Source organism: Rhea pennata, chromosome 3 (assembly GCF_028389875.1).
Source record: "Rhea pennata isolate bPtePen1 chromosome 3, bPtePen1.pri, whole genome shotgun sequence".
In the NCBI taxonomy this organism is placed as follows: domain Eukaryota; kingdom Metazoa; phylum Chordata; class Aves; order Rheiformes; family Rheidae; genus Rhea; species Rhea pennata.
The window spans coordinates 60,210,421-60,225,605 of record NC_084665.1 but is presented as its reverse complement, the minus strand read 5'-3'; the positions used below and the strand labels follow the sequence as shown (position 1 = coordinate 60,225,605).

At 39.2% G+C, this 15,185-nt stretch overlaps 1 protein-coding gene across 1 annotated transcript in view; it reads left to right on the top strand.

Moving 5' to 3' along the window:
- Positions 1–11,311, top strand: part of NOX3 (NADPH oxidase 3) — a 39,441-nt gene extending 28,130 nt beyond the window's left edge. Inside the window, exons 11-13 of the mRNA XM_062573736.1 lie at positions 5,551–5,697; positions 8,797–8,921; positions 11,185–11,311. Coding sequence (XP_062429720.1) covers positions 5,551–5,697; positions 8,797–8,921; positions 11,185–11,311 — 399 coding nt within the window. The remainder of the gene's footprint in view (positions 1–5,550; positions 5,698–8,796; positions 8,922–11,184) is intronic.
- The last annotated feature ends 3,874 nt before the right edge of the window (positions 11,312–15,185 follow it).

Sequence of the window (15,185 nt, the reverse complement as noted above, 5' to 3'; positions counted from 1 at the left end):
TAATCTTCCTCCAAGTATTCAGCGCTCTCTTTCTGCCATGATGAGTACCATAGAAATGTCTATTAAGGAAATAAATAAGAGGTTTTTCTTTTTTGAACAACTTCGTTTTGATTAGAGTACAGCTATCATTACACTTATTGAACTAATATTTCTTAGTGTTGCCCACATACAGTTGAGATATAAATACTCATAGCTTCCATAATGTCTGCAGCTGTATAATTTAAAAAACGTAGCAAATCAAAAGGCATACACATTTATCTAATTGATTCTTCACAATTAAATAGCTGTAGAGCCTTCATTTCCCTATCATTTTTTGAGATGAGGAAGAGAGCTACTACTAGTCATGGCTGGACTGTTTCTACTGGCTTTAGTTATACATATACTGATCTTTACTCACATTAGTGGGTCTCATTTTTTAGACCAATTGCTGCTGAAGTTGATGAAATTGTACTGATCCATCAGACCCTAATATTAGCAAATATTAGCGTAAGAGATTAGGTATCCCTTTTACCCTATATAAGCACTTAAGAATGATTGTACTGGGTCTTACCAAAGATCCATCTAGTTCAATATCCTATCTCCAACAGCGGCTGTTCATGAATGCCTAGGGAAAAGTATACAGACTGGAAAATCATATACTGATATTTCTTTGGTGAATACTTTCTTGCCTTTAAGCAACCTGCAGTTCAGTAATATCTTGATACAAGAGCTGTGTCTTTGTGTTTAATAACCCTTAGTAAAGTGTTCTTTCATGAATTTGTCTAATTGCTTTTTGAACCCATGTAGACCTTTGACAACCACAGCATATTGTGGCAATAATTTCACCTACATATTGTGTGGAAAATAAGAATGGTCTCTTATTTGCTTTCCACCTGGCCATTTCCTACCAGAGGTAATGTTCTACTTTGAGTTGCACCCCCTCCCACAGGCTTTTCAGCAAAATATTTTTGTCTGAAAAGCTAAAAACTCTTGTCCTTTATGCTCTTAAATGTAATTGTATTTCTGAGCTGTCTTTGAAAAGTAGCCTTTGCCTCAACAGGGTTGACTGCTAGTTGCTGACTGGTCTTGCCAGCCCACCTAATCTCCCGAGAATGCCTCCTAGAAAAGGATATTGAGGCAGAATAGTGTAGGCCTCTTGCTAGACATTCAGTGGTGTGAATTTGGACCTTGTCCCGCATTTATATGAAAGGCTGCCTGCTGTCATCATAGCTCTAAATTAGTGCCTTGTTGTTCAGGCTGCCAAATCCCACTCTTTGGCATGCCCTTGGCTACAGGAACTGCTGTGACTTTGCTGTACTGGCCCAGTGGATCAGTTAAGTGAAGCTGAATCTCTGACCTTTTTTGGTACTCTGCAGCCCATGGGTAGTATGGTAAGTAAATTCAGGAGCAGGCAGAACTGGGGCGTTTGCAGGGAGGTGCCCAACTGTACGTGTGATAGGGAAGCAGGGAGCAGCTTTGTGTCGAAGGCAGAGCAGCAAGTGCCAGTGATGGAGGCTTCTCCCTGGTCATCCCCCTGTTCATCACCTTTTACACCTCTTTGCCAAAGAGCTGGCTTTGCTCAGAGGACAGCTCCACTTCTGTCTCCAGGGAGGGGAAGAGAAACGGATGGATACTCATCAACAGATAATTATTAATGACTATCCATATGAAGCTGATTTACAAAGTATTTTCTCTCACCTTACAAGAAAGATGCATCAAAGCTCTTGCTCTTGTCTGCTGTACAAAATTCAGAATGGGGAAAACCAGATGATAAATATGCACACATTGCAAGGGAGTGGAGTAGTGCAGAAATAAGCGACCACTCAAAACCCTGCATTACAATCTGATTAATAGCAATACTGCATCTAACTCAATTTGGAAAAAGAGCACTTGGAAAATTTAAGACAGTTTACTTGGGCAAGCCATCAAGCTGATGAATGTAGCTGATGGGGGTAGGGTGGGTGGAGACTAATGAAACATAAATCTAAACCAGATTTTTAAGGGTTCTAAATAATTGCAGCCAGTTAATAGTATAAGGCTTACAAGAAAAAATGTAGGACTCAGAGTAATTGTTTAATTATAGAAATGTACTGATGCTGGCTTTATTCTACAGTGTTAATAAGGATTAATTTTATTGTGTGTTTATTGTATTTTAATTATATATGTCATATGTTGTACAATGCTGTGGATGCTCAGCAGAGAGAATGGAAAAGCCCTTTGTAAATAGCATTTATTTTAACATATTATACTAGACGTCCTCCTTGATCTAAGGCAAGAGAATACTTCCCCATAGGACAGCCTTCTTCACTAGCTTTTTTCTTTCTCTTTAAGCCTATAATCATAGGCAAAAATACTTCTTGTAATGACAGTCTTTATTCATTACCAAATGCTCTCCACTTCTATCATGAAAATTACAGGCAGTGCACTAGGTACAGTTTCAGCAGAATTGCACCAGGGATGAGCTTAACGAATTTCTGTGGCTTTGGAAAGATATAGCCTTTCTCAGGAGAACTGTGCTGGAGGCAAGCTGACCTGATTTGGTTGGACTGGCTGCTATCATGACAGCTAAGTCTGGAACCAGTTGGTTAAAACTACTCCTTCAAGCTTCATACCCTGATATTCTTGTCCCCATTTCCAAGACCCATATTGCCACAGCTCATCATCTGGCTTTTCTTCTTCCTTCCCTGAATATACTTGGCTCCTAATCCTGCCCACATGCTCCCAGTTGCTACCCTTAGCACTACTCATTATTCATTTAGGAGCACACGCCTCTTCTCCACACACACGTACTAAATATATACTTACATAAAATGAACTGCTGAAAAGGCTCGAGAAATAACTTGATCAAATAGAGGTTGGGGAAGAAATTTCTCACTACAAATCAACAGCCACAGTGTAATGCAGACTGACAGCATTCTGTGGCCTGATTTTCAAGGTGCTGAGGCCTTGGGGTAAGCAAAGACTTCAGAATTCAGATACAAAAACTACATAAAGGTTAAAGCTGCAAATCTTATATAATTCAGGTGATTTAGAATAATGCTGTTGTTAGTTACAAAAATGAAAGTCTTTAAAGACAGTAGGATTGCTTTTCCTCATAACCTATGCCAGTGAAAATCAGCAGCAATCCCTTGTGAAGCAATGAGATTATATTTAAGGTGAAACGCTGAAAGAGTGGAAAAAAAATAAACAGGCAATATGGTTGGCACTAAAGTTCTGCAGATACTCCTTCATAGCCTATAAAAATACCCTACTTTACCCGGAATTTTATATTTCTATTTCCTACAATCATACGTCATTGGTATTTCTAGTAGAAACTACAGATGGTCCCTTACAGTACATTCATATCTAAGAAACATCTCACATTACTGTTAGTCTTTTTCACCAAAACTCCAGTGAAGCATGGTGTTACCATATTTCTCTTCTAATACCTTACTAGAAGTCTGACAAGCTAGTATATTAAATCTTCTGGGAAATTCCTTTCAGCTTCCTGGTGTCTGTCTTCTCTGACTTTTCACTTTGGAATTGTCTAATATGCATCTTCTTCTTACTGATCCTGTGGAAAAGAGTGGCAAATTCCAAATCACCAGAACTCCCAGAAGGCTTGCCTTGGGGTTAGACCTTCCGCGTTACTTTTGATACTGAGATATAATAAAAGACAAGAGGCCTGGTGAGCACAAATAGAGATAAGCTGGAGAAAAATTAAGGAATTTTGTAACAAAATTAAAAAGCATAGTCACAATAAAAAATGCTCCAACTGTCCAGTAGGTAGGAATTTATATGTTGTCCTCCATGATATTTCTTTCTCATCTGAAATTGTGTAGTTTTAGGCTTCTTCCATGTTTGTGAAGTATACAATTTATAAGACTCGAAATCAAATTTGCCTTATAGGTATACAATGGGGTTTTAGGGTTGCGTCTGGGCTCGCAGCCATCGCACTGTAGACATTCATTCCCTAGGTGGTCCATGTGCTCTCTATCTAGACCTCTACACAGATGGACCGGTTTGAGATAGTGGACTGACTTAAAATCTGGTGATTGACTGAACTTCCAGCCATCTTCACAGCAAAACATTTGACTAGTTGGTGGAAGAGGTTTCCAGATAGGAATTTCAGACTGTCCTGAAGATTTTCCAAGGCAGCTGCTGCTCTGCCTAGGCCAACAGCATGTTTCAGTGTGTTAATCAAGATCCTGAATGGGTAATCTGGCCAAATTAGAGTCTCCACAGGTGGTTCTAGCTGCAAAATAGATCAGCTTGTGCATAGATAAGACACATATAAAATGATCAGTAGAATCTGTTTCTGTAGAAATAGTCACATTGGACAGTCTTTTGTATGTAGTTAACTAGTTAGAAGATGCTTTGTATGTAGTTATGATATCAATCACAATTGATCATGCACAATCAATCATAGAGCAATCACATTAAACCATAGCGGTCACAGAGGCCTCTGGGCCAGCTAGATAAAAAATCTGAGCAGAACAGGGGTGTTGAGGAGTTTCACCTGATCCTGTTGAAGATACCATTCTACGGACTCTTGCAAGAAAGACTTCCACCAGCATATGGAGAGTGATCAACCAACTCGTTTGAAAGATCTGATTCCCAATGCAAGCATTACTCTATGCCAAGATCCCAAGGAATTAGCTTTTATTTTAAATAAAGAAACTCTGTTTATGAGTGTCTGTGCAACAGATGAGGAAGATTCATAGAAAAGCCACAAAAAATGATTAAAGGATTGAAAATGTGCCTTACAGTGACAGATTCTGGGAAAGTTTGGTTTTCCATAGAGAAGATTATAGGATGACTTGAGCCCAGCCTCTAATTTATACCTGGGAAACAAAGCTTTAGTAATGGGCTCTCCAATCTAACAGACAACAGTAAAATAAGATCCAGCAGATGTGAGATGAAGCTAGAGAAATTTGCATGAGAAATACAGTGCACTTTTTTCCTAGAGAGGAGGTTTTTAACCATTGGAACATCAAATCATGGCATAGTGGTTGATTTTTCCTCTTTGATAACTTTATAGTTTCATTTTTCTTTAGAAATTACATGCTGTAATTTAAACAAATTAAAAAAGAACTAGGGACATCCTGTGGCCTCTTTTATATATGGTATTTGAGTTAAGGAACATAATCATAACTTCTGACCACATCAAATGTTAACCTGTGGCATGAGGTCTTGAAAAAATAGAATTCCTTGCTGCACTGCTAGATGAAACTGAAATTTTATTTTCAATGTAACTGAAAATCAATCCAACTTTTCAAAGAGTAATCAAGTTATTTGCAAGAAATGTAGGATTAGGTATTATAAATTGAAGTTGAGAGGCACTGGCAGAGGGACATGGGAAACTTGTACTTTGCCTATCTATGTTAACTCATTAATATAGTCACTCAATCTTTCAGATGAAAAAAATTGTTTAAAAGATAGAAACTCTACATCAAGACATGTACAACATGACTATGTTTAAGTTTACTGTCAAGAAGAGTAGTGCACTATACAGTTGATGATTTGACTCAGTCATTAAGAAGTTTTATTGAAAGTTTACTTCTTTTTAAATCTCTACTCTTTTTCTGACAGGTTTATTTCTACTGGATTTGTCGAGACCCATCAGCATTTGAGTGGTTTGCTGATCTTCTATCCTTTTTGGAAGCAAAAATGGCTGAAAAAGGGAAAAATGATTTTCTAAGTTATCATATATTTCTTACTGGCTGGGATGAAAGTCAGGTAATAATGATGCTCAGATGAGTCTGAGTTAATGTGCCTTGCTTTTTCAGTATGGTAACAGATGGAACAGGAACAGTTGAATGAATGATGGATGAAGCAGAGAGACAAAGAACTGTAAATATAAAGACACCAGGCTGCCTGTTTCCATCTCATAGTCAGGAAAATAGGAACACAGAGATCAAGCTGGTAATCCTCCTACTCCTGTATCTTGTTCTGGGCAGTGCTGATTACCAGATATTCTAGAGGAAAGTGCAGAAGGTCTTTCAGAAGTTTGTGAAAGGACATTTTGTTCACATATCTTTAAGTCCTGACATTTTGCTTTGAAATATAAAGAGTTATATAAAAACTGTCAGCTTATTTACTCTTAATATTTATTATAGCGTTTGTTGTGCATATACATGTCCAGTATACTCTGAACTCTGCTGCACTCAGAACATTATGGCAATGAATTTTATGGACTAATTCACATTGATTAAAAAAGTATTTTCATAGCTTGGCTTTAAAATTAACATAATTTCATTGGATCATCCCACCTTAAGGCACATAATTCTTAGACTGAGTGGCTTTTATTCAACTTCCTTAGTCTTTATCTAGTCTCAAATGAGTTGATTTTCTTTCTTTTTTTTCAGCTGACCACTCAGAGCACATTGCAAATAGATTTAGGTACCTACTAGAAAAACTCTCATAGAAACTCCTTGATCTACTGTTTTATTTCCTGCTGTTTCTATTGAATGAAAGGACTGCCTAGTAGAGATAGAAAATAGAAGACGCTATAGAGCGTTTCTCTTCCTGCCTCCCCTGCCAAAAAAACACTGTTTCTTTCTGCTTTCCTTAGGATTTATGTCAGGTAGTGACTGTATTCACATTTTTTATGCAACTAGTACCTAAGGGAGTGTACACAAACATTCTCTGAAATGAGAAATCCACTCCCATTGTGAAGTATATGGCACTTTTACCAATGTTCTACAAGCCATGACCCTGTGTTAACAGTATCACAGGGTATTACCTAATACTTGGTTTGAAAGAAGCTATTCAAGAACCTAACAGAACAGAAAGCTGCCAACATTGCTCAGCTGATGGCATCCCACTTCCTTCTTATACAAACGTCAGTGCAGAAGTTGGGCAGGGAGACAACACCTCTTGCTGCGATATCTTTTGAAAGTGCCGCTGCCTTGTCCCAAAATCCCTTCATCCAGTCTGCTATGAGCCTGCAGAAGTACTTCTAGAGTTGGGCCAGTCCGCTCCAACCCTGAACCTTCCCTTGCTTCTGAAGATCCCGAGCACAAAATATTGTTATCCCACTTCTAAAAGGTTGTGAGTGGAGTGCTTTTGAAAGGTTGCTTTTCCTACTTAGGTCAGGGAACTATACTTGGCAACTGGTTCACTACCTTCAGAGATCCACAGAGCTCCTGTATCTTATAGGTCTTTCCTACTCATCTTAAGGAAATCCCAGTTCATCACTCTTCTGAACGAGAGCTTCAACATCAGTAATATTTGAATGATGCTCAACTTTACTTCTCCTTTAGTAAACAACAAAAACAGCTTTGTCTCCTAGCTGTCTCTCCATTTAGATGACCAGTAGTTAGGTGAGGATGAACCAAAGCAGGAGCGACAATTCACATCTAGTACATCTCCCATCATTGCGAGGGTGTTTACTTTTTCAGTTATAATGTTTATTCAATGCTTCAAGCTCTTACTGAATTCTCTGTTGTCATTGGCTGGACAGATATGTCAGATGTCTGTCTCTGCTTAGCCAAGAAATCGTACTCCTTGTAATGCCCTTGAGACTCCTAGGCATCAGTAACACAATAAGTTGTATGTAGTACTGACACCAACAATCCTAAAAACATTCCACTTGATGTGAACGGAAATAGCTCATCTACTGAGTGGCACAATTTTGCCGTAAAAATTCATAAATCCCACCCCTGCACACCACTCACTAAATACATTTCAGGTCTTTCTTACATTAAGTTCTCCACGACATTGGCCCAAACTAACAAAAAAATCTTTTAGTAACAAGACCTCTTGTGACAGTTTTGCTTGATCAGAATAACTGAATTGTCAAGCAATGCAGAAGACTCATTAGCACAAGAGTGCATTCCCAGAAAACAGATACAAATTTTGGCAACCACTTCTGCAAGAGGTACCTAGTTCATGCTATGGCCTGAATGCAAACCCTTTTAAACATAGCTTTCCTCCAGTAATTTCTTAGCAGTGATAGTAATGTTGATAGTCTGCAATGAAAACAAGAATATTTGTCCTACACCATAGCAGTACAACTAAGAGAGAGAGAGAGTGGTTTTATGTTCAAGCATACCTGAAAAGTATTCAAAAACCTTGGTTACAGGTGCAGCAGAGGATCTATGAGAAAATCCATGAAAATCAGAATTTGGTTTCTTACAGCAGGAGCTATATACCTTACTTAATTCAGTGCTCAATTTCAGCTTATCTACTCCCTGCCTTTCCCTCCACCTGTGGAGAAGAAACAAAACAGCCAGGATTTTACCACTGAACATTCAGTATATGCGCTAATATCTTCTCCAAGGAGCAGAAAAAACAAATACTCTGGACATACCCGGAGTTCCTAAGGTGCACAAAATTTCTAATATTTGTCATCAAACATGATTTCATTGAACTTTCTTCCCTTTCCTAAACTCCAGCTCAGCCTTAAAATGGTTGCTGCAGTATCTTCGATAAAGGATATTTAGGGTGTGATATTCAAAGGCTGCTTAGAGGTTTAGGAATCTAAGACCTGCTTGTGAAAGTGATTTTGGCCCTCAGGCCAATGTCAGTAAAGGTAAGTATTTAATTCCAACTTCTTTCAAATATTGCATCTTAAGCAATTGAACACCTTCAAGGTCCTGGGCCTAAGTCACTTTTGGAAGTGCTTTTTAGGCTTTCAGTCATTTTATACAGTCTTCAGAGAGTACCTCACCCTCTCCCTCTTTGCTAGAGTGCAGCCATTTGATAATTATGCAATTTTCTTTCCCTTAATTAATATTTCTGTCTTTCATTCGGAGATAGTATTATTGCTTTCTCCTCTTCCTTGGAATACACATTGTTGATTCTAAAATGATTACCTTGTAAATTTGCCTTTAGGCTACTCACATAGCCCTACATTATGATGACAAGAAGGATGTAATTACTGGTTTGAGACAGAAGACCTTCTACGGAAGGCCAAACTGGGACACTGAGTTCAAGCAACTAGCTGAAAATCATCCTAGGTAAGGCAGGTTAGCTTCTAACCTTGTTATGCAACTCTTCTCTCAGCATAAACAGCGGGAGGAAGGGAGGGTGAACCTTTTTAAATGACCCTTTTAAAATAATTTAGTTTTTTTGCTGTGTGGAAAGAAGATTTATGCTTAATGAAGCTTTTAATGAAGAAATCTCGGAAAGAGAATGCCAATAAAATCTAATTTTTGGACAAGAAAATCTAATATTTAGAAGTATTTCAATATCCTGGCCTTTGTCCAGATATAATTGAAACACACAATCCAATTACTGTCCTGCACAAAGGACAAAGTAGCATTAATTTCCCTTGAAGATGGTTATTAAAGAGATAAACTGTGATTTTTTTCTTATGATGTCAAGGATATGTTTGTTCCCCTAACATATTTGGCTGCTCTTGCAAGACTATGCTGTTCTGTTATTAGTTCATCTCTGCTGGCAAAGACAGTTCATTTGAACTTGGTGGATTTGCTAGTGGTCTGTGAAAAGCTTCTTTGTTCCTGAAAGCCTTTGAAGCAAGAATTTGAAATATTTTGTGTTCAGCAGTAGAAAATTCCAGAATCTTTGTGACTCTATTATTTCCAAACATTTACCTTTTAATAGAAAATAAATGCCTGCACTTGGGAGACAAAGATACAAAAAGAAAAGGAAGAAAACCTTTTTTAAGGATGAAAAAGACCCAAGAAAAAGCTGAAGGGAGGGAGAGGGATCAAAGAGAAAACAGTAAGCTACGAGAATACCATAAAATTGCAGAAATAACAGTAATAGAGAAACTACTTGATAGAGGTCAAAGTGAATACAATCAGGAAATATGAAAGATTAAAAATAGAAAAAGTCCAAGAGTAGAAAATATGATTTTTGAAAGACCTTTTAAAGTGACTCTATTGCAATACCAGAGTTTTTAAACTTATAGTTGAAACATTATTGTTTTGTTATTTTTCTTAAGTACAACTGAGAAAAATCTGTTTTTCTGATACTCAGGGAAGAAGATGGGCATTAACTTTCCATGCTGTGATATTTCCTTAGAAAGCTAGCATTAAAGTTATAGCAAAACTTGTATATATAGTTATACATTGTATTTATATTTGTAGAATGGAACTTGCACTTATAGTAGAACTTGTATTTGCTTCTAAGTCAAGACGCACGTATTTATGGTCAGCCTTGAACCTTTTAAAGAAAACATTGCATGAAATAAACATTTCTTGGGCTCCTAATGTATCCTGAAGAACAAACACCCAAACTTTTCTTGGTTTGAGTTGCAGAAAGTTAAGATGCAGAGAACCTTGAGAGTTTCTGTTGGATGAAGGATCAATCAGCTCTCATGAACTGACTAAATTTTGAGTTCCCACACTCAGGTCCAGGGGGTCTCTCTTGGCTACAACAGTGTCTTTTTGCAGATTAGCAGGAATGTATCAGTCTAGGGTAAACGTAGTGTAACACAGCACTTGAGCGATACTAGAACACTACTTCTGGGGACAATGGCTTTGGCATCAAAATCAGATCTACAGCCATTCCTTTACAGGAGCAAACTTTTTGAAAGTCATGCTGTCACTTGTCTCTTCATGTTATTTAACTAGATTCAGCTTTCCTCAGTAGCTCAGGAAGTGTGTGTTTCCGTGTGTGCATACATATGTTCTCAAGGAAGATGCACTGTGTGTCTGTTCTTAAAAGCTAATCCTGTAAGGCACTTTGCAGTAAAGAACAAGGGTTTGAGCTGCTTATAACAGTAACAGACACAGCTGTTTGTTACATTGGAAATGTTCTTATTATTTTATGAGAACTACCTACAGGCAAAATTAAAAAAGCAATCAGCCATTTAAAAAATATACATAGGTAGAGAAGTCTTAACAAGAAAAAAATATAAAAACTCAGAAATAACAGATTTCTGTCCATTATTTTTTGAAACAAAAATAGCTGGAGAGAAAGTATAGCAAAATTTCAGTCCAAGAGATGTGCTGCTTGCCCTTGTCTTTATTTCTCTGTCTTAAAAAAGCTAGGAGGATCAAAAATAACAACAGCCATTTAAAATAACATGTGACCTCCAAAATAGCAATCCAAATAAATAATGTAATGAGGCAATAAACACTGAAGTATTACAAGAGTCATACAATAATCCTTTGCGACACTAACACAACACTTCTCAAATGTATGTCTCAAAAAGCCATTTCAAAATTTGCAAACCAAACTGGAGACTGCCAAAAGGTGCATTTTTTTGGTTTGTTGTGCTACTTTTATGTTTCATTGTTATTGTGATTACAGCAACAGTATTGGAGTATTTTTCTGTGGACCCAAGACTCTCTCCAAGATCCTTCAAAAGATGTGCAATTCATATTCATCAATTGATCCAAGAGGGGTTCAGTTTCACTACAACAAAGAAAGTTTCTAGGCCGTACTTCTCAACTGTATAATAGATATTAACAAATAGCATTTTTTCCTCACCTTCTCCAGCTCTCTACTCATTCTGCTGCATTTAGGCTAGATACTAGCAGTTGTAAAATGAAGTAGCTGCATTGACTTCACTGGAAAAAATTATCCTATGCCAACTAAAGATTTGGACTTCATCTTCAGTCTCTCCTTTGAAGAACTGAAGGACTGATTCTCCATTGCCTACTCCACTACATTGTGAATTCATCTACAGCTGTGTGAAAATAAATACAAACCATAAATCTTTAAAGAAGAATACATAAGTAAATTGGACATTTAAAACTACTTCACTATTGTGTATAATCAAACTACTACTGCAGGATAGTCTCTCATTCCAGTTGAATCCCCAGTCATTCAAAGTACTTTCCTTCTTGTTGTTTTAATTTCTCACTTCTCTTTCTAGCCTCCTACTGCACACATATCCACATCACCCTTTGTACCATAGCAATAATGTTTAAATAAACACTGTTCACCAAATTTCTTTTGCCCTATGCTATGCAAGGTCTAAACCTGTTATTTCTTTAGTGTGGTGGTACTTGCCATAAGCTATATGTTATATGTTAATATGTTGAGCAGACTCCAGAAATTTCTGTGCTCAGTGAATGGCTCCCCCAAGACAGGCAGCTGAAACTGCAGGAACAAGTTTCAAGTGTCCTTTGAATGACACTGCTTCATGGGCACTACAGAATGGGCTTTAAAAGATACAGAATTACAGACATCACCAAGCCTCGGTTAAGTCTTGGTTAAGAAACCTTCAGAATGTTCAATCCATTCTGTTTTAATAAACTAAGTGGAGACTAAAGAATTACAGATATCTCTGAGTCGCTGAGGTTGGAAGGGACCTCTGGAAATTGAACTGGACACAGCCCTCCAGATGTGTCCTCACCAGAGCTGAGCAGAGCGGAAGGATCACCTCCCTCAACCTGATGGCCATACTCTGCCTAATGCAGCCCAGAAGACTGTTGCCCTTCTTTGCTGCAGGGCTGTTGACTCACGGTCACCTTGCTGCCCACCAGGACTCCCAGGGCCTTTTCTGCAAAGCTACTCTCCAGCCAGCTGGCCCTCAGCCAGTACTGCTGCTTGGGGTTTTCCTTCCCAGGTGCAGGACTCCACACTTCCTCTTCTAAACTTCAGGAGACTCTTCCTGGCCTATTTCTCCAGCCTGGCAAGGGTCCTCTGCATGGCAGCACAATCATCTGGTGTATCAAACATTTCCTGGTTTTGTATCATTTGCAGACTGCCATGGCAGCACTCTGTCCTATCATCCAGGTCATTAATGAAGATGTTAAACAATACTGTCCCAGTCTTAACCCCTGGGGACACTACTTGCAAGTTGTCTCCAGGTGTATTTTGTGCTGCTGATCATAACCCTTTGAACTCATCAGTTTGACCAGGTTTCAGTCCACTTCCTGGTCCACTTATTTAACTTGTACTTCATCAGCTTGTCTATGAGGATGTTACAGGAGATAGCATTGAATGCCTTGCTAAAGCTGAGATAAACAACCTCAGTCAGGCATGATTTCCCCTTCATAAATCCATGCTGACTCTTTTTGATAATATGTTTGGAAACGGTTTCCAGGAGATTTCCAGGAGGAAGCTACTTCCAGCTCCATCAGCTTTCCTTAGAAAGGTGAGGCCAGCCTGTTGTTCTCCAGATCCTCCTTCTTGTCCTTCTTGAAGATAGGAATGACATTTTCTGTCTTCTAGTCCTCAGGAATTTCCCCTGATTGCCTTTTCAAAGGTAATTGAGAGTGTCCTCACAGTGACATCAGCCAGATCCCTTAACACTCATAGGTGCTGAGGTTCCATGTCTATCAGGTCCCATGGAGTTATGTATGTTCAGTTTGCTTAAATGTTCCGTAACCTGATCCTCCTCCACCAAGGGAAGTCTTCATTGCTCCAGATTTTCTTATTTGTCTCAGGAGTCTGGGATTGCTAAAGGCAAGTCTTGGCAGTAAAAACCAAGGCAAGGAAGACATTTAATACATCAGCCTTCTCTAAGTCAACAGATCCCCTGCCTTATTCAGCAGTGGACCAACTTTCTTACTTGTCTTCCTTTTGCAGTTGATGTGCTTGTTGAAGTTCTTGTTGCCCTTCATGTCTCTAATCAGATTCAAGTTTCAGTAGGCTTTCTTAACCCCATCCCTGCATGCTAGGCATTCCTATATTCCTTCTGGGTCACCTATCCCTTCTTCCACCACTAGTACTCTTCCTTTCTATGTTTTGAGTTTTGTCAGGACTGACTCGTCCATGCAAGTCTCCTGTCACCTTTGCTGGCTGCCTGACTTCCTGCACATTGGGATAGAGCACTGTTGAGCTCTAAGTAGGTGCTCTTTGAAAATCAAGGTCCTCTCCTAGACCTCTCTCCTTTCCAGGCCTATATCTCAAGGGATTCCTCCAAGCAAGTCCCTGAACAGGCCAAAGTCTGCTCATCTGAAATCGAAGGTTGCAATCCTGCTATTTGCCTTGCCCCCTTCTCTCCAGATCCTAAACTATACCATCTCATGGTTGCTGCAGCCAAGGGTGCCTCCAACATTCACATCCCTGACCAGTCCTTCTTCATTTTTAAGTAAGAGGTCCAGGAGACCATCTTCCCTTGTCAGTTTCTCAATCATCTGCGTCAAGAAGTTAACATCAATGAACTCCAGAAACCTCCTGTATTGCTTGTCCCCTGCTGTGTTGTCTCTCCAGCAGAGAACAGGGTGGTCTAAGTCCCTCATGAGGACTAGGGCCTGTGAATATGTGGCTTCTTCCAGTCGTCTGAAGAAGGCCTTATCTACTTCTTCCTAATCAGGCAGTCTGTAGCAGACATACACTAAAACATCATCCATGTTGGTCTGCCCGCTAATGCAGGCCATGACAAAAGATCTCAGCTGGCCCCTCACCTGTCCCCAGGCACAGCCCTGTGCATTCCTGCAGTGCTCTCATATAAAGGGTGACTTTTCTTCCTCATCATCCTGCATAGGCCTTCCTAAAGAGCCTGTATTCATCCAGCACATCATTCATCATTGCAGCACAACAGTCATGTGAGCTGTCCCACTAGGTCCCTGTGATCTAAATGAAATCACAGTCCTGCAATGGCGCATGACCTCTAATTCCTCCTGTTTGTTCCCCATGCTGTGTGTATTAGTGTACAAGCAATTCAGAGTCATACTGATTTCCCAGAAAAGGTGTAAATGCTTCCCTCATCATGGTCTCTTCTTGGCACCTCCTTATTTGTGTACATACACTTTGCATGGGCCTTCTTTCTGCCTTGTTTTGTTGATTATGAGGTCTCTCCTGTCCACATTGCCCTGTACCCTTTGCTTGCCAGCCTGGTCCAGCATCTTCCCCACTTTATCATCTTCTTCCTTTATTATTTCTAGTTTAAAGCTCTCCTCACCGTCTTGGCCAGATCGTTGGCAAAGATGCCATTGACCTACTTTGGCAGGTAGATCCCACCTTTCACTGGCAGCCCTTGATCTTCAAAGAGGGTCCCATAGTCATAAAAGCCAAATCCTGTTGTTGACACAAGCCAAGAAACAAGTTGATGACCTGTAGAACCCAACCCCACCAAGTTCCACATCATTTCTAAAAAAACCTTTTTGCTTGGCTGGTTGCAGAAACAGGAGAAATTATGTTTGCATCCCATTTTATCACACACCATGCTGACAGCCTTGAGAATGGTGTATCAAAATGTACACATACACATATTGCTGTTTAGCATTTTTAACAGAGTGTAATTCATATCTGCATTTTTTGCTCTCAAATCTCCTGTGTAACTGATCCAGCTTTTCCTCATAGGTCACAAATTATGTTATTCAGAATAGTTATCTGTTGTTTGATGTGCTGACATA